The 27,105-nt window shown below is 43.2% G+C and overlaps 1 protein-coding gene across 1 annotated transcript in view; it reads left to right on the forward strand.

Annotated features, from left to right (window-relative positions):
• The window catches only part of LOC118885356 (double homeobox protein A-like), a 68,073-nt gene that overhangs the window by 35,836 nt on the left and 5,132 nt on the right, over positions 1 to 27,105 (forward strand). Inside the window, 1 exon segment of the mRNA XM_036833977.1 lies at positions 16,985 to 17,084. Coding sequence (XP_036689872.1) covers positions 16,985 to 17,084 — 100 coding nt within the window.

Here is a 27,105-nt window from a genome sequence, read left to right on the forward strand (position 1 = left end):
GAGAAAAATATCAGACAGTCCTAAATGAAGAACATTCTACAAAATACCTGACCTGTCCTGAAAACTGTCGAGGTCATCAAATACAAGGAGAGTTTGAGAAACTGTCACAGCCGAGAAGAGCCCAAGGAAACATGATGACAAAAGGCACGGACTTCCCTGGCAGTCCACTGGTTAAGACTCCACGCTCCCAACGTAGGGGGCAAGGGTTCGATCCCTGGTCGGGGAACTAAGATCCTACATGCCGCGTGGCGTGGCCAAAAAAAAAAAAAAAAAAAAAAAAAAAAATGTACTGTAGGGTCCTGGATGGGACCCTAGAACAGAAAAAGGACATTAGGTAAAAACAAAGGAAATCTGCATAAAGCATGGACTTTTGTTGATAATATTAGTTCATTAATTGTGATAAGCCATATTAGTGTAAGATGCTAATCAGGGGGGAAACCAGGTGCAGCCTCTACGGGAGCTCTGTCTACTGTCTTTGCAGCTTTCCTCCAAAGTGAAATCTATCTTAAAATTAAAAGTTTATTCAAAATTAGTAGTTGTTTATCTGAAATTCATATTTAACTGGGCACCCTGTATTTTCACAACTCTATTCTGAGTTACCTAACTCAGTTATGCATTTTGGAGCCATCAGTGTGTTTGTGATCAAAGCCAGGAGCCTGCATGTGGGTCACCAAGGGAGTGAGTGTGATTAAAGGATACAATGTCAGATGTTGGTGGGAATGTAAACGGGTGCAGCCACTGTGGAAAACAGTATGGAGGGTCCTCAGAAAACTAAAGATAGGGCTTCCCTGGTGGCGCAGTGGTTGAGAATCTGCCTGCCAATGCAGGGGACATGGGTTCGAGCCCTGGTCTGGGAAGATCCCACATGCCGCAGAGCAACTGGGCCCGTGAGCCACAATTACTGAGCCTGCGCGTCTGGAGCCTGTGCTCCGCAACAAGAGAGGCCGCGATAGTGAGAGGCCCGCGCACCGCGATGAAGAGTGGCCCCCGCTTGCCACAACTGGAGAAAGCCCTCGCACAGAAATGGAGACCCAACACAGCCAAAAAAAAAAAAAAAACAAACAAAAAAAACAACTAAAGATAGAGCTGCCATAGGACCCAGCAATCCCAGTCTGGGGCATATATCCAGACAAAAGTATAGTTCAAAATATACATGCATACACCCCTATGTTCATTGCAGCACTAGTCAAAATAGCCAAGACATGGAAACAACCTAAATGTCCATCAACAGATGAATGGATAAAGAAGATGTGGTACATATATACAATGGAATATTACTCAGCCATAGAAAAAGAATGAAATAATGCCATTTGCAGCAACATGGATGGAACTAGAGATGATCATACTAAGTCTAGTAAGTCAGAAAGAGAAAGACAAATACCATATGATGTCACTTATATGTGGAATCTGAAAAAAATAGTACAAATGAACTTATCTGTGAAACAGACTCGCAGATATAGAGATCAGACTTGTGGTTGCCAAGGGGGAGGAGAGTGGGCGAGGGAAGGAGTGGGAGTTTGGGATTAGCAGTTGCAAACTATTATATATAGGATGGATAAACAACAAGGTTCTACTGTATAGCATAGGGAACTATAGTCAACATCCTGGGATAAACCATAATGGAAGAAAATATGAAAAATAATATATATATATGTATAACTGAATCACTTTGCTGTACAGCAGAAATTAACCCAACATTATAAATCAACTATACTTCAATAAAATAAATTTTTTAAAAATTGAAAAAAAAAATAGTGCCAGCAGGTGGAAACACAGCTAGAGGAGGTGTCAGGTGTTTGAGCAAAGTGTTTAAGGGCGTCCATTCACTGCTGTGTGACTCAGTCTCTCTAAGCCTCAGTTTCCTCACCTGTAACATGCAGTATAGAATCGTGCCTGCCTCTTGGGCTCTTCTGGAGGAGAAAAGGAGATGACCTTGATAAAACATTTAGCATCCCATCCGGTGCACAAAACCCAAACAATGAAAGTTAATGTTTACCCTCATTTATCAACCCAATCTTCTTTACAGATATGCCTCTACATATGCACATACACACATGTACTTAGGTAATATGAAATAGATGTTTATTTATTTTAAACATTTTACTAGTCCTATTTAATTAATTAATTAATTTATTTTTGGCTGCACTTTTGGTCTTTGTTGCTGTACGCGGGCTTTCTCTAGTTGCGGCGAGGAGGGGCTACTCTTCGTTGTGGAGCATAGGCTCTAGGCGCCCGGGGTTCAGTAGTTGTGGCACGCGGGCTCTAGAGCGCAGGCTCAGTAGTTGTGGAGCACGGGCTTAGTTGCTCCGCAACATGTGGGAATCTTCCCAGACCAGGGATCGAACCTGTGTCCCTTGCATTGGCAGGCAGATTCTTAACCACTGCACCACCAGGGAAGTACTGAAATAGATGTTTATATTTTCAAAAACAGGGTACACATTAGGAAACGTGAAATGTTTCACTCCTTTTGACTACATTAGGGAAATTGATTCCAGAAGCATTCCATTGTGCATTTATTGTGTGCCAGACACCATGATTAACACTTCCAAATAAATAAAGCCTGCAGGTTATAAAATTCAATGTTGTCAGTTCCCAAAATTTGGATGAAAACTGGTGGAGGATTGAATCCAGGGATAATTTGCTAAACAGGTGGGCATTCAGACAAATGAATGATTTTAAACAGATGTCTGCAGAATACTGTCTGCATTGTTTTGTGTCTTAGAGAAACCTTCCCTATTCTTAATTACACCGGTATGTATATCATTCTTGGAATCCGGCCTGGCCTTTAGCTCAGTGGAAAATTCCGCTGGTGATTTATGAGCTGTTTCATCTGGCCATTGGAGAGTCAGTAAACATCCTCGCTGCTTTTCCTCACTGAGTACATGCTCTCTGTGCTTTTATTCTTTTCACGTTGTCTCTCAGTAATATCCCTCCAATTCTTTCTCCATTTCCACCGCCCCTGGCCTAACCACACCGCCTACATATATTTCCTGGGTAATTCTCGTAGCCACCTCCACCTCTCCCTCTTGTGTCCCAGGCTGGCCCATGTCAGTAAATGTTGTCGTGATCTACCAGGTTGCTCGAAATGAAAACCCAGAAGTGATGCCTTATTTATCCTCTGCTTTGGAACCCCTGCATCCAATCCATCTGCAGGTCCCACTGAATCAACTTCATCTTCTCCCACTGTCTACGTACGTCTCAAAGATATTGTGTACAGAAAAAAAATTAACCAAAAAAAAAAAAAAAAAGGAAAAGACTATTGTGTACATATTTCTCTCCTCTAGACCAGAGCACCATCAACTTGGGCCTGTGTATTAGTCTGGGTTCTCCAGAGAGACAGAACCAACAGGAATGATAAATAATTATAAAAATGTAAATGTATGGGAATTCCCTGGCGGTCCAGTGGTTAGGACTCGGCTGGGGCCCCGGGTTCGATCCCTGGTCGGGGAACTAAGATCCCACAAGCTGCAGGGTGTGGTTGAAAAAAAAAAGTAAATTTATATTATAATATAAATAATATAATATAGGTATATAGTTCTATGTAATATGTCATAGATAATATGTTTCTGTGTAATATATTATAAAATATAATGTATTTTATTTACAATATGTTGTAGGTATGATTAACTAATCAATTGACTTAAAGCCAGTTACCTTCCACCATGTGGGTGGATCTCATCTAATCGGTTGAAGGACTTTTATTCTGCATTATCATGTTTATAAACTTACATTGGTAATGAAGCAAAGGGGGCAAAATGTTAATAAGTAGCCAATTTGGGTAAAGGTGTGTAGCAATTTTTTGTTCTGCTTTTACGACTTTTCTGTAAGTTTGAAATTATGTTAAAATTTTAAAGTTATATAAATTGCATTGACAACTTGGAAAAAAAAAATAATGAGAGTGCAAGATTGGTCAGCCCCTCCCTCCTGGCTTCCAACTTAGGGAAAAGCAGGTTTATAAGATAATCTAGGGATAATAATTTTGCAAAAACAATTACCATTACTTGGGTGTGGAAATGGGCACCTGCACACTCTTATTCCATTTTTTTAGGATATTGATGGATATGCTGCCTGGAATCAGGCCTGGCATTTAGCTCAATGGACCTTGTGTGAAAATTCTAATGGCTTCTTCTTCCTGGCCGGTCACGCTCACTCAGAAGTGCATTTCTTTTTTATTTTTGATCTGTCAGAGGTTTTTTAGAGTGGAAAATGGCAGGCCCGTCTCACGGTAAATAGACATGTAAAAATTCTACACAGAACGTTGCCACATTTATAACCAATGGTATATAAAAGAGTAACACATCATAACCTAGTTGACTCATCAGGAATGCAAAAAAAAAAAAAAAAAAAAAAAGAGTTTGGGCTTCCCTGGTGGCGCAGTGGTTGAGAATCTGCCTGCTAATGCAGGGGACACGGGTTCGAGCCCTGGTCTGGGAAGATCCCACATGCCGCGGAGCAGCTGGGCCCGTGAGCCACAATTACTGAGCCTGCGCGTCTGGAGCCTGTGCTCCGCAACAAGAGAGGCCGCGATAGTGAGAGGCCCGCGCACCGTGATGAAGAGTGACCCCCGCTTGCCGAAATTAGGGAGGGACCTCGCACAGAAACGAAGACCCAACACAGCCATAAATAAATAAATAAACAAATACTTTAAAAAAATTAAAAAAAAAAAAAAGAGTTTGATAAATCTGTCATCCATTATTGACGAGGACATTTAGGAAACTAGCAATAAATTACAGCAAACACAGAAGCACAGTGAATATTGAAAATATTTCTTAGGAGGTTGGGAGTAAGATAATGATGCTTCCCTAACCGCTTCTGCTAAATGTTGAACTTGTCCCTCAATCTTGCCAACTTGTCTGATTATTGTATTGTATTGTATTGTATTTAGGTCGTGCCACACAGCTTGCGGGATCTCAGTTCCCCAACCAGGGACTGAACCTGGGCCACGGCAGTGAAAGCCCAGAATCCTAACCACTAGGCAACCAGGGAACTCCGTGATCAATTTTAATAATTTTTATGTAGATCTTTTGGGTTCAGAAGTGGATTTCTTTATTTTATTTATTTATTTATTTAATAAATACGCCGGGTCTTAGTTGCAGCTCACGGGCTCCTTAGTTGTGGCATGCAAACTCTTAGTTGCGGCATGCATGTGGGATCTAGTTCCCAGACCAGGGATCCAACGCGGGCCTCCAGGCCCCCTGCATTGGGAGCACAGAGTCTTAACCACTGTGCCACCAGGGAAGTCCCCAGAAGTGGATTTCTAATTGTTCTCCCTTTACCAACCTCGCTTCACCCCGTATTATCTCCCTCTGCTAAAAAAAAACCCCTACTCAGTCCATTCTCCAAGCCCTCTGCTTTCATCTTGGTCCAGCCCACCATTAAATCCCCCTGGTGACAATGACAAACTCCCAAGAGCCCACCTCCAGCTCCCCCATCTTGCCTATCTCTAATGGTCACCACCGGTCACCACCACCCATCATGTGACTCAAGGCCCACACCTCCTGACTCAGCCCCTTTCCCTAAATCCCCAATCCCAAGTCCTGCTGACTCTTAGCCACTCTCTGCAGCTCTCTCCCAAAGCTCCAGTTTTCTTTTCTCCCACACTCGACTGAAATACTGCTCAGGATTTGTAACTCATCTCCTCACCTCTTTTCAATCCCCTGACCGATGTTTGCCTGGCATGTGACATGCCCCCACTGATGTTCTCTAGAGATTAAATAAAATGCTAGAGAGTTCCTTGGCGGTCCAGTGGTTAGGACTCGGTGCTTTCTCTGCCAGGGCCCGGGTTCAATCCATGATCGGGGAACTAAGATCCTGCAAGCCATGTGGTGTGGCCAAACCCCCCCGCAAAAAAACCACCCCAAAACCCCAAAACAAAACAAAACAAAAACAAAGCTAGACACATGACATTAAATAATGTTTGAATCAGAAGAAGAAAAAAATTCCCTTTGCAGTATCTTTGGGGCCATCATATCACATAAAGGATAGTGTCTTAGTTTGGTTTGAATGTCTTTAACAATATTATTCACCAACATCTCCTTTGAACAAACAGGCAAACAAAAACAGGTCTTAGGCTCAAAACCCTGGCTGGCAATTGCATATACTAATGTTAAACAACATTCTTTGTGTGTGTGTTTCCTTGTATATCTATTTTTATTTTCCACAGTAAGAGAAAATGGTGTTTCCATTCACAGTCATGATTTAAAATTTCCTTTAAAGGGAATTTACAGTTCAAGTATAACAGAGAGCAATTTAAAAGGAAAAAAAGTATTAAGTGTCTAATAATACAGCAAAGACACCCATATGGCAAAATTCATGAAGGTGGTACATAAAGGGCTATATTTTTGTAAACACTGTACTCACCAATCCATTTTCCACACGCATAGCTGAAGTGGCCTCTCTGGAATGTAAATCTGACCATATCACTCCTCAGGATAAAACCTACTTTCCCCAGGGAATCCTCCTACACTGTTGGTGGGAATGTAAATTGGTGCCGCCACTATGGAAAACAGTATGAAGTTTCCTTAAAAAACTAAAAATAGAGCTACCATAGGATCTTGCAATCTCACTCCTGGGCATATATGTGGATGAAACTATAATTTGAAAAGATACACGCATCCCTGTGTCATTGCAGCGCTATTTACAATAGCCAGGTCATGGAAGCAACTTAAATGCCCAACGACAGACAAATGGATAAAGAAGATGTGGTACATATATACAATGCAATACTACTCAGCCATAAAAAAGAAGGAAATAATGCCATTTACAGCAACATGGATGGACCTAGAGATTATCATACTAAGTGAAGTAAATCAGAAAGAGAAAGACAAATACCACATGATATCACTTATATGCGGAATCTAAAATATGACACAAATGAACTTATCTACGAAACAGAAACAGACTCACAGACATAGAGATCAGACTTGTGGTTGCCAAGGGGGAGGGGGGTGTGGGAGGGATGGATTGAGAGTTTGGGATTGGCAGATGCAATCTATTATCTATAGGATGGATAAACAACAAGGTCCTACTGTACAGCACAGGGAACTATATTCAATACCCTGTGATAAACCACAATGGAAAAGAAAATTAAAAAGAACATTATATATATATATATATATACACACACACACATATAAAACTGAATCACTTTGCTGTACACCAGAAACTAACACAACATTGCAAATCAACTATACCTCAATAAAAAAAAAAAACCAAAAAACCTCCTTTCTCAAACATAACTTATGTTTGCCCTCACATCCTGGTTTCCAAATACCATTCTCCACTCAAGGGGAGCTAGGGCTCCTTGAAGAAATGGCTGATTCCAGAGCTGGGCAAGAAAAACACAAGATGAGCCTGGAATATCCTGTGTCTGAAAGTAAGGAAAGACTAAAAAAAAAAAGGCAAAATGACCCAGATGCCAGCTTGAAGGGATTCTCACTATCAAAACTGGAATAATTCCAGGAAAAAATAAATACAAATGATAACTCATAAGCCGAAGTTAGAATCCGTAAATCAACACTGAATCAGGGACTTCCCTGGTGGCGCAGTGGTTAAGACTCCGTGCTCCCAATGCAGGGGGCCCAGGTTTGATCCCTGGTCAGGGAACTAGATCCCACATGCATGCCACAACTAAGAATTCACATGCCACAACTAAGGAGCCTGCGAGCCACGATTAAGGAGCCCGCCTGCCACAACTATGACCCAATGCAACCAAATAAATAATAAAATAAATAAAATTAAAAAAAAAAAGATAATTGGAGAATATTAGAAACAATTTTAAAAGAAAACACTGAATCAATAAATATGGGAGAAAGGAAAGCACAGTGTTGGTGGCTGGTGAGGGTCCACTTCCTGGTTCATTGATGTCCATTTTCTTGCTATAACCTCACATGGCAGAAGGGGTGGGGGAGCTCTCTGGGGCTTCTTTTATAAGGACACTAAATCCATCATGAAGGCTCCACCCTCATGACCTAATCACCTCCCAAAGACCCCACCTCCTAATACCATCACATTGAGGACTGGGTCTTAACATATGAATTTTTGGGGAGACACAAACAGTCTGTAGCATGCACCTGAGACATCACCCCAGTCCACCAGTCACCCAACACCCTCCCCATGATGTGACAGAGGTAGCCTATGTATACACATATTATTTGTATATTTTGTATATTGTATATCTTATAATTATTGTATAATGTAATATATTGCATTAAATTATATATATATATATATATATATATATATATATATATATATATATATATATATATATATATATATAATATGTTCCTTCCCCCCTCTTTTACACAATGGTAGCAACCCTTCATATCATTATACACCTTGCTTTCACTTCACTGTATATTTTGCTTTTTCAGTTCCTAAAGGACGTCCCGAGAATTTTGCACAGCAGCCTCAAATTCCATCGAATGCCCTCAGCAGAATTTATTTAGCCAGCCCCCTCTTGAAGACTATTGAGTTTGCTTCGAGCTATGGTACAATAAGAACTAGAGTTGGTAAACATTTAAGTTTTCGTATGACCAGGCAGAGGGATGCCAGCAGGAATAATCCATGTGTTTCAATGTCCCTGGCTGATTACGACTCGCCAGCACTCTGGGTATTTCAAAATATTTACCTGCGTGGGTGTTTGTCATAATCCCTGAATCCTTTATTGTCTGTCCATGCTGTTTATGATTGTGGCATAAATTCTGTCTGAGGATAAGCACTTCAAGTTCATTCCCCACCAAAACCTCTACACAAACTCTCCTCTGTAAACTGCCATCAGGGCTTCCCTGGCAGTCCAGTGGTTAGGACTGTGCACTTTCACTGCTGAGGGCTCGGGTTCAATCCCTGGTCCGGGAACTAAGATCCTGCAAGGTGCAAGGCCAAAAAAACCCCCAAAAAACAAAAAACTGCTACCATCTATTTAGGACCATATTTTAGAGCCAGAATGGCCATGCTTTTGAAAAAAAACAAAAAACAAAAAACAACAAACCCCAATCTGTGAAAAGGCCCATAGTCATTAGAAGAAAACACTGACAGTTTATACAGTTTCATGAAAAAAAAAAAAAAAAACAGAACAACAACAACAACAAAAAAACAAGCAAACATTTGCTCAAGCAGATGTTCAACCCTTTGTCCCCCACACCATCTGCTTCCCTTCCTGAGGCACTGCGTTACAGTGAATTTCCCCAGTCATCAAAAGTTCCACCGGGAGGCACCTGTCCTGAGATTCTGAATTGTGATGAATAACTGCAGAGTCTCAAAATAAACAGCAATCACTTTCTGAAGGCACCGACAAAGACCATCTCCCTTTGACCCCCCCCAACCCCGATCCTGTAAATAATGAAATTTCGGTCATGAGATGTGGTTGAGTCTTGGTTTCATTCAAATTATTGTTAGCTTTGTGGGGGTACTTGGGTGATGATGGGGACCAGAAAACATGTGCCCAGCACCTTCTGGAAGAAGGCTGAATGGAACCCTCCCACTTGTGTTTGTTGGGGGGAAAGATGCTTGAAGCTTTTGAAGCCCAGCTTGCCTTCCTTATAGTCAGGGGTGTCTCACAATTACATTCAGGTGCCCACAATGTCCCAGGCACTCAATCATCTTGTGTCGGAGGAAGAATGGGATACGGTTGAATGGTCAGGATAGACGAGGGCTCTGTCACCAGCACCTACAGCAGCTGCTTAATGGTGAACCTGAGATTTCTTTAAGTCAGCAGCAGCTTGCACGGCCAATTTCATGTTTGTCCTTCTGTGAAAACCCCATTCGAGGAGACCTTTTAACGAGCACGAAGGCTGGAGTGACCGGTAACGTGGGTCTGGGTCAGGGAGGGATTGCAGGATAACCAACCCTCCCGCCCCCCCCCACTCCCCGCCCCATCACACCATCCCCAAGTCCAGCTATTCTGCTGTTGACTAGATTATCCCTCGGTCCCGTCAAGGGTACTTAACTGACATTAGCGACTGAAACTGTTGCCGTGGAAACTACAGCTGGAGCGGGAGACAGGGGTGAGGAAGGTGCAGCCGGAGGCCTGGAGACTGGAATTTTCCAGACCCTCGCGTCATACAAAGTGTGGGTGCAAAATCCCAGTCTAGACACAGAGCAGCTGGTCAATACATACCTGTATCTATTATTTGCGAATGAGTGAAAACACGGGGTCTTTGGTGCTCGGTGTCAGCTCTCTGAAACCTCACCTTACTTTTCTCAAATGGGTCTAATCATCACTCCTGGCTAATAGGGCTGCTGGGAGGATTAAATTACTCTGGGTCTACCCAGGCCTTACTACCCAGGTGTACGTTGGGGATCAACTGGGTAGTTGGAGGCTTGTTAAAAGGCACATTCCAAGGCTACTCTCTAGACTTTCTGAAGCAAAACACCTTGTCCGAGCATTCATGCACCTTCCCGATGGTCATTCGTTTCCTCTTACCCTGATAATTTTCTTCGCAGCAGTTTTTAGAGCTGTGCTTTCCAGTATGGTAGCTGCAAGCCATTTTGTGGCTATCTGAGTGCCTGGAATGCAGCTAGTGCCTGTTGAGATACGCTGTAATTGTGAACTACACACCAGCTTTCAAAAACCTAGGAACAAACACACAAAAAATTAAAATATTTCATTGATTTTTTTTTTAAACATTGGTATCATTGGTTTGAATGGCAATATTTTGCATATCTTGGATTCAATAAAACCTATTGTTAAGATGAATTCCACCTGTGTCTTTTTATCTTTTTAAACGTGGCACCTGGAAAATTTGACACATGTGGCATGCATTTGTGGCTTGCATTGTATTTCTACTGCTTGGTTTTATTTTATTTTTTAAACCAAATATTTCTCTCTCTCTCTTTTTGTTTTTTTGCTGTCTTGATTCTTCTATTGATTTTATTTATTTGGCCATGCCGTGAGGCACGCGGGATTTAATTCCCTGACCAGGGATGGAACTCGTGCCCCCTGTATTGGGAGCATCGAGCCCCAACCACTGAACCGCCAGGGAAGTCCCCATTGCTCGGTTTTAGAGTCTGAAATAATCGTGTTAATTTCTTATTTGCTTTCTGCGTCCCTGCATGCCGGTGAACATTCAATGAAAGTACAGACCTTCTCTGTCTTGTTTATCCTGTATTAAATACACACATCTGGCCCTTAGTATATATATTTTTAATGACTACTTGAAATATTAAGTAGATATTTGGGAAGAGGGCAGATCCTTGAAAGTCAGAAAGCCACAGAGCAAAATTCTGTTATTAACAATTGGGGAGTGTCATCCTCTATCGCAAGAAGCCTCTTTTCTTCCATCTTTCACTGGTCCTGTCCTCTTTTCAGCTAAACCTGGATCTCAACTGATTTCTTAACTTTGGGTACTGGAGAAACTAGAAATTTTTTTTTTTTCTTTTTGGCTACGTTGGGTCTTCGTTGCTGAGTGCCGGGGTTTCTCTAGTAGCTGCGAGCCGGGGCTACTCTTCGATGCGGTGCACGGGCTTCTCATTGCAGTGGCTTCTCTAGTTGCGGAGCACAGGCTCTAGGCGCGCGGGCGTCAGTAGTTGTGGCGCACAGGCTCAGTAGTTGTGGCTCACGGGCTCTAGAGCGCAGGCTCAGTAGTTGTGGCGCACGGGCTTAGTTGCTCTGCGGCATGTAGGATCTTCCCAGACCAGCATTGGAACCCGTGTCCCCTGCATTGACAGGTGGATTCTTAACCACTGTGCCACCAGGGAAGTCTCAGGAATTTTTAATATTAGGAGGGCGGGTGGGGGGGGGGAGTGGTCCAAAATTGTCCCAGAAGAATAGTTTGGATTTGGGGTTTGGAGGAAAATGCAGGTGCAGAATCTATCAACTTCTGCACGGAGATATCTGATCTACCTTTTCTTGTAAATTCCCCGATCCCACCCCCACCTAAAATAGTCCCTGACCTGTCACTCTCTGTGCCTTATCCCAATATTTTATTCTCCAGAGAATGTAATACTATCATAGATTTTAACATACATGTACACATATGTGTGCCATATATATGTATATATACTTATTATATATTATATTTACATATATTATTTATATATAAATATGTGCTTGTATTTACATATATATTTGTATTTACTATGTCTTCAAATAGGATGCCAACTCTCATGAGAACGAAGACTATATCTGTTTTATTTTTTTATTTTTTATTTTTTTAAACATCTTTATTGAAGTATAATTGCCTTACAATGGTGTGTTAGCTTCTGCTTTATAACAAAGTGAATCATATATCTGTTTTAGATGCCCACCACTTAGGACAGTGTTTGGCAAACAGTAATCACTCTATAAACATCTGTTGAATGAATGCATCAGTCAAATAACTGATTATTGGCGAGAACAAAGGCTGTTTACGTCATCGGTGCCGGAGGCTGTTGCGGAACAGACACCTCTGATTTCTGCTGGTGTCGGCAGGTTCCCCCACCCCTTTTGCAAAGACATCATTTAAAAGGCGCTCATTTAAAACTGTGATGTTACCAAAAGATGTGCCCAAATCCCACGTAGGGATTCAGAAGACCTGTGCCCTCCCCCAGACCTCGCCCTTCTCCAGCTCGACAGTTCTGGTATCCATTACTCTGCCCTGGTCCTTAAGAGCATTCACGGGGTGTCAGTGATGCAAGCAGGCCCTGTTGCCATGGAAACTGCAGCCGGCGAGGCGATGCGGAGGACGCTGAGAGCCCCTTAGAGGATGGAACTTTCCAGACTGTGTGTGTGTTACAATCTCAGCCTGCCATGAGAATTTGTTCTCAATAAATATTTGGGGGGGGGGTTTGAATAAAACTATGGGATCATGGGAAAGTGACGTCACCTTTCTGAGACAGTTTTCTCCTCTGAAGTGGGAAAATATATATATTTTTTCTGGATCCTTGGATTGTGGTGTGGATTAGAATAGATGCTGCTTGTAAATCGCTTGGCACCGTGCCTGTCATGGTGTAGCCAGGATTTTTAAAAACTCTGTTCCAGAATTCACCTGCATCAGAAAGGGGAGGTGGGGGGGTGGGTGGAGAGAAATAATTAAATATACAGAGTTCTGGGCTGCCCTCCAGACCAACGAAAGCAAAAGAACTCACCCCCTTCTCCTTACACTCACCTTCTAGTCACTATTCTGCTTTATTTCATGCAGGTCATCTCAGCACCCAAAATTACCTTCTTCATTTCTTCCCCCCCCACCAGCTTTATTGAGGTATAATTACATTACGTGATGTTTTGATATATGTATACGTTGGGAAATGATTACCACAATCAAGTTGTTGACACATCCATTACTTCACAGTTACAACTCTGTGTGTGTCTGTGGTGAGAACATTTAGGATCACTCTTAGCAAAAGTCAAGTATACAATTTGCACACTTATATGGTAGTATTAACTATAGTCTCCATGCTGTACATTAGATCTCCAGAACTTAACTCATCCTGCATAACTGAAACTTTCAACCCTTTGACCAACATCTCCCCATTCTCCCCCAACCCTTCTTTCTTTTTTTTATTATCTTTCCCCGCTCACTACAGAGTGAGTTCCATTCTGTGGGGATGGAGACTGTCTTTGTTGGTCTCCTCCTGCACCCCCAGCCCATCACAGTGCCTGAACGTAGAAGGTGCTTCATGTATCAATATTTGTGAATGTATGGAAGCATCAATGCATTGTGTGGAGGGAGGAAAGATTTCTGAAAGGCAGAAGGACCTAGGAAGTGGAGGGGAAGACAAAGGATGCTTTTGTGGAGGGGTAAACCGTTAAGGAAGGTGGGCTGGGGGACACTGGCAAGGCTGGCATTAGTGTTCAGGCAGGAGGAGACCTCACTGTCTGATCCTAGAACTGAAAGAAGGGAGAGGTGGAATGGCAGAGCAGCCTTTGGGGGCATCACTTATCAGGAAGAGGAGCCCACTCCCAAGCCCCCAGACACTTCTGAAATCCAAAGGTCCCCAACTTGAACTCTCACGAGGGGGACACAGGTCATGGAAGGGAAGAAGATGGGCTGGGCCTTGTGCATATTATGCAATTCAGACTGTTTTTCATTTCTGTAAAGATACATCCTCCCCTCTTCCACTCCTTTATTTTATTTTTTTATTTTTATTTTTAAAATATATTTTATTTATTTATTTTTGGCTGCCTTGGGTCTTGGTTGCGGCCCGTGGGCTTCTCTCTAGTTGTGGCACGCAGACTCCAGAGTGCGTGGGCTCTGTAGTTTGCGGCATACAGGCTCTCTAGTTGAGGTGAGCGGGCTCAGTTGCCCTGCGGCATGTGGGATCTTAGTTCCCCGACCAGGGATGGAACCTGCGTCCCCTGCACTGGAAGGCAGATTCTTAACCACTGAGCCACCAGGGAAGTCCCTCCTTTATTTTAAAATAAGTGATTATCCTATTGATACTATGCATAAAATAGGTAACTAATGAGAACATACTGTATAGCACAGGGAACTCTACTTAATGCACTGTGGTGACCTGAATGGGAAGGAAATCCAAAAGGTAGGGGATATATGTATATGTATGGCTGATTCATTTTGCTGTACAGTAGAAACTAATGCAACATTGTAAAGCAACTATATTAGAATAAAAATTAATTTAAAAAAATAAAATAAGTTATTATCTGAAATAATGCCATTTGCAGCAACATGGATGGTGAAGTAAGTCAGACAGAGAAAGACAAATATCATATGATATCACTTATATGTGGAATCTAAAAAATATATACAAATGAACTTACTTACAAAACAGAAACACTCACAGACTTAGAGAACGAACTTATGGTTACCAGGGGGTAAGGATGGTGGGGGAGGGATTTTTAGGGAGTTTCGGATCGACATGTGCATGCTGCTATATTTAAAATGGATAACCAACAAGGACCCACTGTATGGCATTTTCTTAAAATAAGTGAGTTTCTCAGTCTGGCCTCGGTGTTCGCAAGGGGGCAGAGTAATACCTCCTACGAAAAGCGAACTATCACCTCAAGCACAGTACAAACCGGACACTGACATAGAGTCTGGACATACAGGGGGTGGTGAGGAGTGTGGCAAAGGGGAGAAAGTGTGCTTGGTTGAGGTGGGCAGCTGCTACCAGACACCATCCAATGGCTTGTACGGGTGACATCGAGCCCAGTCTCGATGCTAGATCTTCTGAATCTTCAAGAGAAATTGGAAAACCATGTTTTTGTGTTGAATTCTCCCAGGATTTCAGTGCCGCTTCAATACTTATACATTGTTGGTGGGCTGGTAAACGGGCACGATCTTTATGGTGGGCGACTTGGCATTATCAGTGCAAAATCTGAAGGCTTGTATCCTTTGACCCAGCGATTCCGCTTCCAGAAGTATATTGCACAGATGCACTTGTACACGCATGTAATAGCACGGGTGTATGGGAATTCTCCGCAGCATTGTTAGTTATAATAGAGGAGTGGACACAACCTCAAAACCCATGGTTAGATGTTGTGGGACAGCCATACAGTGGGATACTTTGTATGAAAAATGAGTAATCTGCTGAAGTCCTGGTATAGAAAGGTCTCCCAGAGTTATCTATTTTATTTAATGTGTGCATGGATATTGCAGGCACCACTCCGGCTGCTTTTCTTTCAACCCTCACCGCAATCCCTGTTTTAGAACTGGGGAAACGGAGGCCCCAAGAGGTGAAGCCCAGAGTCCCACGGTAACAAGTGAAGAAGCTGGGAGTCAAACGTAGACAGCTGGGTTCAATCCATGCTTTTAGCCACCAAGCTTTGCTGTCTTCACATTAAGCAGGAAATAGCAAGTTGCAGAAAAATGGGTGCAAAAGTTACTATTCTGTTTTTAAAGGGGGGGGGGCTGCCAATGTGATGTGCTTACAATGACTCATTAAAGATGATGTTCCACATCCCACGAAGGGTACAGGGTGGCTTGGGACTGGCGGGAAGGTCGAATTTTCACTACATAATATTTCCCGTAAGATTATTAAGTCCACAGAGTTAACATGTCACCACCATTTAAAATGTACTACCATTGAAGCAACCTAAATGTCCATCGAAGATGAATGGATAAAGAAGATGTGGTCCATATATACAATGGAATACTACTTAGCCATAAAAAAGAATGACATAATGCCATTTGCAGCAACATGGATGCAACTAGAGATTATCATACTAAGTGAAGTAAGTCAGAGACAAATATCATATGCTATCACATATGCAGAACCTTAAAAAATGATACAAATGAACTTATTTACAAAACAGAAGATTCACAGACATACAAAACAAATTTATGGTTACCAAAGGGGAAAGTGGGGGAGGGATAAATTAGGAGTTTGGGACTAGCAGATACACACTACTCTATATATAAAATAGATAACCAATAAGGACCTACTGTATAGCACAGGGAACTATATTCAATTCTGTAATGGAAAAGAATCTGAAAAAGAATATATATATCTGAATCACTGTGCTGTACTCCGGAAACTAACACAACATTGTAAATCAACTATGCTTCAATTAAAAATTTAAGAAATAATAAAATGTGCTACCATTAAAAAGAAAAAAAAACTAACTTGAAAATAATACTGGTAGCTTTGTCGTCCTGGAACTTAATGCCTGCCGTCGTACGATACATTATTTCCACGTTCGTACCACCGCATCTAAGATGCAGCCCTAAACATCATTAAAGGAGGCACTGGGGCTTTTTCTTCGTCCTCCACCGTATCCCTAGAACAAAACCTGGAGCTTAAACTAGGTATAGAATTAATGTGTCAAAAGAATTATCTATGTTCATCATCTATTTAATCCAATCAATATTTGTGGAATAAATAAGAGGTTTAACGAATGAATGAACACGTTGGAGAGCAGCTGGGGTTGATGGTATCGCTGGCTTTCGGGCGGCTTGGGATTTCTAACAGCGGCAAAAACTCCCCCCACCTCTCTTCTGCAAAGACCCCCCTGTCTGAAGATGCACTTTAGTTGCATCAAAGTCGTGAGCAGACTACCAATGGGGAGCCCTTGCCCCATCCTCCCCATCCCCCCGCCCTCCACCAGGTGGCACGTTCATCAGCCTCAAGAGCTGTCGGCTGGCGACATCCGTTGTTATGGAAACCGCAGCCAGCCAGGGACTAGGAGGGGGCTGCGACGGGAGCAGGTGGGGCCACGGAGCCTGGAATTTTCCAGGCGCAGCAGTCAGACGGTGTGTACGTGCGTATTCAAACCCTCCCCTGGACTCCAAGAGGGGGGGGTCCATGGGGGGAGGGATACTGAGAAGGGGGTTCTGAGCAAGTGGCTTCTCCCCCACCCCCCACTCTGGACCCCTCTTCCACAGTGGAGACAAATGTCACAGTTCATGGGGTTCTAGCTTAGAAAAAAATGTTTCTAGAATCTTCCAGAATCACACCCCAATCATTTTCCTCCCGTCGTATTTTCTCCAGATGAGCTGGGTCTGCGGTCTTGTTTTGTCTGAGCTTGTGCAGTACTGTCCTCTCTCCTGTGCAGGGTCACAGGATCTCTGCGAGCAGAGCCGTGCTACCCTAGTGACCTGGGGACCCTCAGAGCCTTGGGCAGCGCCTGGCCCACGGTAGGTCCGCGGTGCAGATAACCAGACTTGGGCGGACAAGTGGATGGATGACGCTGTGCTTTCCTGTGACACCACAGTCTCATAGGAGGTGACTGGAATGGAGCATCGTTTCTGGATTCTTCTGGCCCCCAAGGGGGTAAAAGTTGTAATCCTGGCTCCTCCTCCTTCACACTCCTTCCCACCAAGAGGGCTCAGATCCCAGGACAGCGATGGGTGGGCTCGTTTACCCCCCCCCCGATGGAGATCCTGGGGTCTTTTTATTTGTTTGAGCTTTACTGCAGTTTAATTGACAAATTACAAATGTATACATTTAAGTTGTACAACATGATGATTTGATGCAAGTATATATTGGGAAATAACCATCACAATCAAGTTAATTAACATATCCACCACCTCACAGTTACTGTTTTTTTCTTTTCCCTTCCTTCATTTCTTGCTTTCTTTCTTCCTTGCTTTCTCTTTCTTTCTTTCTCCTTCCTTCCTTCGCCTTCTCTTCCCCCTCCCCCTTGCCCTCCTCTCCTTCTTCTCCTTCTCCTTCTTCTTCTTTTACTTCTTCTTCTTCTTCTTCTTCTTCTTCTTCTTCTTCTTCTTCTTCTTCTTCTTCTTCTTCTTCTTCTTCTTCTTCTTCTTCTTCTTCTTCTTCTTCTTCTTCTTCTTCTTCTTCTCCTTCTCCTTCTCCTTCTCCTTCTCCTTCTCCTTCTCCTTCTCCTTCTCCTTCTCCTTCTCCTTCTCCTTCGTGTGTGTGTGTGTGTGTGGTGAGAACGCTTACGATTTACCCTCTTAGGGTAAAATTTCAAGTGTACCATATAGTGTTCTAACTATAGTCACATTGCTGTACGATTCTTGGAGATCTTGGATTCTTAGAGGTCAGCCCATAGGTGTGGGGCACACTCTCACCAATGGTATGCCTGAATTTGAATCCAGGTCAGTTAGCTGTGCACCCCAGGGCCAGTCACTTAACCTCTCTGTGCCTCACTTTCCTCATCTGCAATATGTCAATAAGAATACTGCCCATCCTCTGGGGTCCTTGTGAGGATTGAAAGGGAAAATCACATAAGCACTGAACACAGAGCTTGCACGTAATGGGGGCTCAGGAAGTGTCATGTGTAGTTGCATTTCATATATATTTTTTCATTTCATAAATATATGTACATATTTCAATATATATAATAAATAATTAATAATCAAAATACAGTTGGCCCTTGAACAATGCAGGGGGCTAGAGGTGCTGCTGCTCTATGCAGTCAAAAATCTGCATATAACTTAGAGTCAGCCCTCCATATATGTGGTTCCTCGGCATCCACAGATCCAACTGACCACAGATCATGTAGTACTGTAGAAATTACCGCTGAAAAAAATCCAGGGAGAAATGGACCACGCAGTTCAAACCCGTGTTGTTCAAGGGTCAGCTGTGTTTTATGTATTATATGTATATAAACTCAATATATAGTATAGATAGGTTTAGATATAAAAATATATATTTATAAATTAAAAATACATAAATCAATGGTTCTTAACTGAGGGTGATTTTGCTCCTCGGGGGACAACTTGTCAATGTCTGGAGGCATTTTTGGTTGTCACAACTGAAGGGGTGAGGCTGCTGGCATCTAAGGACACTGCTCAACATCCTACAGCACACGTGGACAGCCCCCACGGCAAAGAACGATTTGGCCCCGAATGCCAGAAGTACCAAGGCTGAGAGACCCTGGTAGATACACATACATTTATAATAGTCCAGACCAATGAGAAATAAAGAAATATAACGTGAGCCACATACATAACTTAAAGTTTCCTAGCATCCTCATGAAAAGAAATAGAAAAGGAACAGGTGAAATCAATTTTAAGGCCAGATCTTATTTAACCCAGTACAGCTGACGTGCACACAGATTTTTTTTCAAGAGTAAATAGGACAGTACTACACCTCTGCAGATGCAGAACCACAGATGTGGAGGAACTCCGGCTTCGGAGGGCTGACTATTCGCTATACTCAAATTTTCCACTGCTCGGAGGGTCAGCACTCCTAACCCCTGTGTTGTTCAAGGGTCAACTACGTATTCAAAATATTACATGTAATCAGTATAAAGCGTTGTTGGGAATTCCCTGGCGGTCCAGTGGTTAGCACTCAGAGCTTTCACAGCCGAGGCCCGGGTTCAATCCCTGGTCCGGGAACTAAGATCCCGCAAGTTGCGTGGTGTGGCAAAAAAAAAAAAAAAAAAAATGTTAATACAATATAGTCCATGTTTCTGAATATATAGAAAATTATGGATGCTTAAAAAAACCCACCATTGTTAACAAGCTATCTCACATTCTTTTTCTCGTGCAGTGTTGGAAATCCAGTGTGTGTTATACGTTATGGCACAGGTCAATTCGCACCAGCCACATTTCAAGGGCTTAAGAGACCCAGGAGGCTGGTGCCGGCCCCCCGGGGCCTGGATGGCTGGGGAGAAACCATTATCACACGATGAACAGAATGGCCAGCAGAGGGCGTCGTGAGAATAGCAGGGATTTACTGAAATAAGACAAAACACTGTATGATATCACTCATATGTGGGATCTGAAATATAAAACAAATTGAAGCTGAATATAACAAAATTGAGCTGAATATAACAAAAAAAGAAACAGGCTCACAGATAGAGAGAACAAACTAGCGGAGTGGGGAGAAGGAAGTGGAGAGGGGCAAGATGGGGTAGGGGATTAACAGGTACGAACTACCAATACTATGTACAAAACAAAAAACTAGGAGGACATATCGTACAACACGGGGAATATAGCCAATATTTTATAATAACTGGAAATGGAGTAAAACCTTTAAAAATTGTGAATCACTACATTGTACACCTGAAACTTATATAATATGGTAAATCAATTGTATCTGAATTTTAAAAAAGCAGGGGGCTTCCCTGGCGGCGCAGTGGTTGGGAGTCTGCCTGCCAATGCAGGGGACACGGGTTCGAGCCCTGGTCTGGGAAGATCCCACATGCCGCAGAGCAACTGGGCCCGTGAGCCACAATTACTGAGCCTGCGCGTCTGGAGCCTGTGCTCCGCAACAACAGAGGCCGCGACAGTGAGAGGCCCGCGCACCGCGATGAGGAGTGGCCCCCGCTTGCCGCAACTAGAGAAAGCCCTCGCACAGAAACGAAGACCCAACACAGCCATAAATAAAAATAAATAAAAAAGCAGGGAGAGGTGGTTGGGAAGGAGCAAAAACAAACAAAAACAAAACAGAAAAATAAGGACTGGAAACAGATTCTGTGCCTGCTGGGGATTATAGGTAGTTTTTATTTCTTTATTTTCATCTGCATTTTCTAAAGTTTCTACGAGAAACACGATTTTTTAAAGTACAAAAAAAAAAAAAAGAACCTCACGGAGTTGCTTGAAAACCTATCCAACTGGAGAGAAACACATCCAATGGGCAGGGCCTGAGAAAGGAAAAGGCTTTTGGCCGCAGATGGTCAAGAGCAGGGCTGCAGTCTTACGTGCTGTGTTTCATCTCGCTAGGGGGACAGATGCGTTGACAGCATGTACTTCCAAGCCTGGTAACTTGGGTCCAAATCTCAGTCCTCTCTGCACAGGCCCGCCCACCCTGCTGACCCCAGCCATGTCCAGTTTCCGTGCCTGGATTCCCCCGTGGTCACCTGTGGCCTCCAGTCTAGCCCCGGTGCCCCACCGGCAGCTGGAGCCATGGTGCTTAGACACAAGTCTGACCATGGCCCTCCCTTGCCTGATGTCCTGGGGGGCTCCCTACCGCACTCAGGGTGAAATCCAAGACACTGGCCGTGGCCTAAAATATCTCTCCAGGTGTGGCCTTACCAAGCCCTCCAGCCTCATCTTACAACTACCCGCCCACCTTGGTTCTGGGCTGTTGTAGCTCCAGTTTAGGGGAGCTCCATCTCCCCTAAATTCAGATGCTGAAGCCCTAACCCCAGGACCTCAGAATGTGACTGCATTTGGAGATGGGGTCTTTACAGAGGGAATTAAAGTAAAATGAGGTCACGGGGCCCTAATCCAATATGACTAGTGTCCTTATAAGAAGAGGAGATTTGGACACAGACACACACAGAGGGATGACCATGTGAGGACACAGGGAGAAGATAATTGTCTACAATCTAAAGAGAGAGGTCTCAGGAGACCAACCATGTTGAAACCTTGATCTCAGTCTTCTGGCATCCAGAACTGCGAGGGAATACATTTCTATTGTTGAAGCCACCGTTTGGTGCTTTGTTATGGCAGCCCTTGCAAACTGACTATTACACAGCCACTCCTTAAAAAAAAAAGTTGTGCTTAAAAAGCAAAAAACGTTCTGGAATCATGCGCATATAATTGATACTAAAACAAATAATTATGCAATATATTAGAAATTATAAAAAAAACCCGGGTATCTCAAGTGAAATCTAGACTATGGAGACCAACAGGTGAATCCTGACAGAAATGTAAACCTATAAAATACATGCGTCATTCTTCGTATTTAGTGAAAATCGCACACAACACCTGCGACATCCAGTTGTCCCGATAGCGTGAGCAAAGGGTCAGGAGGATGAAAATATCGGGTGGGTCAGCGAAACCCAGCCACTGTGGGACTGTCTGTCAGGATGGTATTTCTGGCTGGCGATTTGACAATATGTCTTCACCTCAGTCCTAAGACACCGGCTCACTGAACCTCCTACTCTGTGCTCTGAATCCCCGAAGCTGTGTTTCTCCTTCCATTTCACGCTTGTATGTACCTGCTTCGTCCTTACCCTGTCTTCAAAGTCTAGCTCATTAACAACAACAACAAAAATAATAATAGCTAACGTGTGTTGTGTGCTTTAGATGTCTTACTGAACTTGGATCTTTTTGTTTTTTTGAATTTTATGATGAATTTTACTCCAAAATGGCTCTAGTAGTACCAGAGACATTGATGTAGAGTTTAAATATTGTTTCAGGCAATGTGAAAATGGATAAAAGCAATATTTCTAGTTCATATATTTTTAGATAATGTTATTTTAAACGTGTGAGTTAAAATGTAATAAATATTAATGAACTTATTTACAAAACAGAAACAGACTCACAGACCTAGAAAACAAACCTATGGTACCAAAGGGGAAAGGAGGTGGGGGATAAATTAGATAAACAATAAGGTCTTACTGTATAATGCAGGGAACTATATTCAATATCTTGTAATAAACTACAATGGAAAAGAAAACACTGTAATAAATATTAAAAATAGATGTTTCACTATTTTATCTAGTTTGAAAGGTTTATATATTCAGAATTACAAGGGAGTTTCTTTTTTTTTTTAAGGAGAACCACTTTATTTTGAGTAGTAAACAAAACTCCATTTACAACATAATAAACAAACCTTCCATCAGTTTCTTCACAGTTAGTCCAAAGAATGAAACCTCTAGGGACTTCCCTGGCGGTCCAGTGGTTAAGACTCCGCACTTCCGGGACTCCCCTGGTGGTGCAGTGGTTAAGAATCCGCCTGCCAATGCAGGGGACACGGCTTTGATCCCTGGTCCGGGAAGATCCCACATGCCGTGGAGCAGCTAGGCCCGTGCGCCATAGCTACTGAGCCTGCGCTCTAGAGCCTGCGTGCCACAACTACTGAAGCCCGTGAGCCACAACTACTGAGCCCGTGTGCTGCAACTACTGAAGCCCGAGTGCCTAGATCCCATGCTCTGCAACAAGAGAAGCCACCTCAATAAGAAGCCTGTGCACGGCAACCAAGAGTAGCCCCCGCTCACCGCAACTAGAGAAAGTCCCCATGCAGCAACGAAGACCCAACACAGCCAATAAATAAATTAAAAAAAAAGACCCCTCAGTTCCAATGCAGGGGATGCGGGTTCCATCCCTGGTCGGGGAACTAAGATCTCACAGGCTGCGTGGCCAGAAAATAAATTAAATTAAATTTTAAAAACCCCTCTGACTTAAAGTTTACATTTACCTTAAATATTCATGTCAACTTTGGAATTTTATTCCTGCCTGATACCATGAAATATGAAACTTTAATTGATGGCAAGTTCCTAATTTTTGCTGTTCAGCCACTTGTCTTGATCTTGCTCTCTGATTCCATACATTCCAGAGTGTTCAGTGGATTTGTAATAAACTTCCAAGATGAAGGGGAATTTCTTGCTCATGTTTTGCCTGAAATCTTACCTGGTGTTCATCTTTTTTAAAAAAATATGCTCCAAAAAACGTCCACAAGTTCAGCTACTAAAACTCCTTTAGGGGCTTCCCTGGTGGCACAGTGGTTGAGAATCCGCCTGCCAGTGCAGGGAACACGGGTTCGAGCCCTGGTCTGGGAGGATCCCACATGCCGCGGAGCAACTAGGCCCGTGAGCCACAGTTGCTGAGCCTGCGCGTCTGGAGCCTGTGCTCCGCAACAAGAGAGGCCGCGATAGTGAGAGGCCCGCGCACCGCGATGAAGAGTGGCCCCCACTTGCCGCAACTAGAGAAAGCCCGCGCACAGAAGCGAAGACAACACAGCCATAAATAAATAAATAAAATTAAAAAAAAAAAACAACTCCTTTAAAGATCTTCTTTGCCAGTGGGTCCACCCTGAGGCCCAAGGGCTGGCAGACCCCACCCCTCCCACTCACTTTGATTTTTTAAAAAAATATTTATTTATTTATTTGGCTGCGCTGGGTTTTCATTGTGGCATGCAGGACCTAGTTCCCTAACCAGGGATCGAACCCAGGCCCCCTGCACTGGGACCTCAGAGTCTTAACCACTAGACCACCAGGGAAGTCCCTCACTTTGATCTTTACAGCAGCTCTAGCGGGTTGATACTAGGATAGGCCTTCATTCCCCATGGGGAAACTGAGGCACGGAGGAGTTAGCTTGTTATTGGAGGTCCAAACGCCAGGGTGGAGCAGAACCAGGATTTAAGATAGAAGCGCTAATTCCTGAGCCGCAGCTGTTGACTGCCGTGCCCTCCCTAGACTACATGTCATATGACCCATCTTCCCAGTAGGGTCAGGATCCCCCCACCCCCATGGTGGTCTGGCCGCAAGTCCTCCCCCTAGTGGGACGCATGGCTGCCCCTGTCCTACCAAGTAGGACACTACAAGATCCCCAGCATCCTTAGAGCCAGGCTAGTAACACCGATCTCCTGACTAGATCAATACTGAGAAAAGTGATGGTAATTAATGGTTGCCACTTGTTGAATACCCTCTCTGGGCCAGGCCTTGTTTACAAGCACTTTCCATATTAAGTACACTTCCCAACAACCATGTGAGGCAGGTAATCTGATGATCCCTGATTTAAAAATGCGGCGACCCAGGCCCAGAGAGGTTAAGTAACTGGCCTGAGGGCACACAGCCAGTTGGTGGAGCTGGGATGCAGACATGCCATGTAAGGTATATATGGACAATGTCATTACACACACACACACAGAGGCACACATGCACACACACGAACCTCAAATAAGGGGCAAGAAGACCCTCGGCCTGGGCACTATTGCCATTTCGAAAGGAATCGTCCTCTGCTGTGGCAGCCCGTCCCATGCACTGTAGGATGCTGAGCAGCATTCCCGATTTCTACCCACCAGACGCCAGCAGAAATCCTCCCCCCGCCCCCATCGTGACAACCAAAAGTCCCTCCAGATATTGCCAAATGTTTCCTGGGGGCACAGCCACCCTGGTTGAGGACCATGGTGCAGCCTCATGGAAACCTGTTTCTTCTGAGGGCTGAGCTGACGCTTTAGTTCAAACCTGTACCTTCTTCCGAGACCAAGGGAAGTTACATGTGAGAAGGAGGCTGGTGAGGTGGGAGGCGGGGGAGGGGCGGCGCGGTGACCCCACAAGTCTTCTGGCTTCTGCTCTGCAGCTTCACCTCCATGACATAGCCAGAGGGCTCCTGCGTAAATGCAAAACTGATGTTATTCCCCTGCTAGAAACCCACCCAAATTTCTTATTTCACAAAGGGCAGTGGCCCCTCTCCTCGTCATGGCCCATGTCCACGCCCTCCCCATCTCCCACCACTCTCTTCACCTCCTTGACTCCACCTGCACCGGCCTTCCTGCTGCTCCCTGGACAGACCACATGTGTTCCTACCCCAGGGCCTTTGCACGTGCTGCTCCCTCAATCTAGAGGGAGCATCGAATCCCGTCAGAACACTCTCTCACTGATCATTTCCAAGGGTGAATATAAAATTACCTTTATTTTTTAAAAATTTATTTTATTGGACTATAGTTGATTTACAACGTTGTGTTAGTTTCAGGTGTACAGCTAACTGATTCTGTTATACTTATATATACATTCTTTTTCATATTCTTTTCCGTGATGGTTTATCCCAGGATATTGAATATAGTTCTCTGTGCTGTACAGTAGGACCTTGTTATTTATCCATCCTATACATAATAATTTGCATTTGCTAATCCCAAACTCCAAATCCTTCCCTCCTCCACCTCCTTTCCCCCTTGGTAACCACAAGTCTGTTCTCTATGTCTGTGAATCTCTTTCTGTTTCATAGATAAATTCATTTGTATCATTTTGTAAGATCCCACATATAAGTGATATCATATGATATTTATCTTTGTCTGTCTTACTTCACTTAATGTGATAATCTCTAGGTCCATCCATGTTGTTGCAGATGGCATTATTTCATTCTTTTTTATGGCTGAATAGTAAAATTATCTTTATTTATTATTATTATTTTAAATAATTTTTTTCAGGTGTATTGAGAAATAATGGACATACATCACTGTATAAAAACTATTGGGGGGGAGGGATAAACACCTCCTAGAGTAATGGAAATAAAAACAAAAATAAACAAATGGGACTTAATGAAACTTAAAAGCTTTTGCAAAGCAAAGGAAACTATAAACAAGATGAAAAGACAACCCTCAGAATGGGAGAAAATATCTGCCAATGAATCAATGGACAAAGGATTAATCTCCAAATATATAAACAGCTCATGCAGCTCAATATTAAAGAAACAAGCAACCCAATCAAAAAATGGGCAGAAGATCTAAATAGACATTTCTCCAAAGAAGACATATTGATGGCCAAGAGGCACATGAAAAGCTGCTCAACGTCACTAATTATAAGAGAAATGCAAATCAAAACTACAATGAGGTATCACCTCACACCGGTTAGAATGGGCATCATCAGAAAATCTACAAACAATAAATGCTGGAGAGAGTGTGGAGAAAAGGGAACCCTCCTGCACTGTTGGTGGGAATGTAAATTGATACAGCCACTATGGAGAACAGTATGGAGGTTCCTTAAAAAACTAAAAATAGAATTACCATATGACCCAGCAATCCCACTACTGGGCATATACCGTGAGAAAACCATAATTCAAAAAGATACATGCACCCCAATGTTCATTGCAGCACTATTTACAATAGCCAGGACATGGAAGCAACCTTAATGCCCATCAACAGACAAATGGATAAAGAAGTTGTGGTACATATATACAATGGAATATTCCTCAGCCATTAAAAGGAATGAGTCATTTGTAGAGACGCCGATGGACCTAGAGACTGTCATACAGAGTGAAGTAAGTCAGAAAGAGAAAAACAAATACGTATATTAATGCATATATGCGGAATCTAGAAAAATGGTACAGATGAACCGGTTTGCAAGGCAGAAATAGAGACACAGATGTA

The sequence above is a fragment of the Balaenoptera musculus genome, chromosome 19, assembly GCF_009873245.2.
Source record: "Balaenoptera musculus isolate JJ_BM4_2016_0621 chromosome 19, mBalMus1.pri.v3, whole genome shotgun sequence".
In the NCBI taxonomy this organism is placed as follows: domain Eukaryota; kingdom Metazoa; phylum Chordata; class Mammalia; order Artiodactyla; family Balaenopteridae; genus Balaenoptera; species Balaenoptera musculus.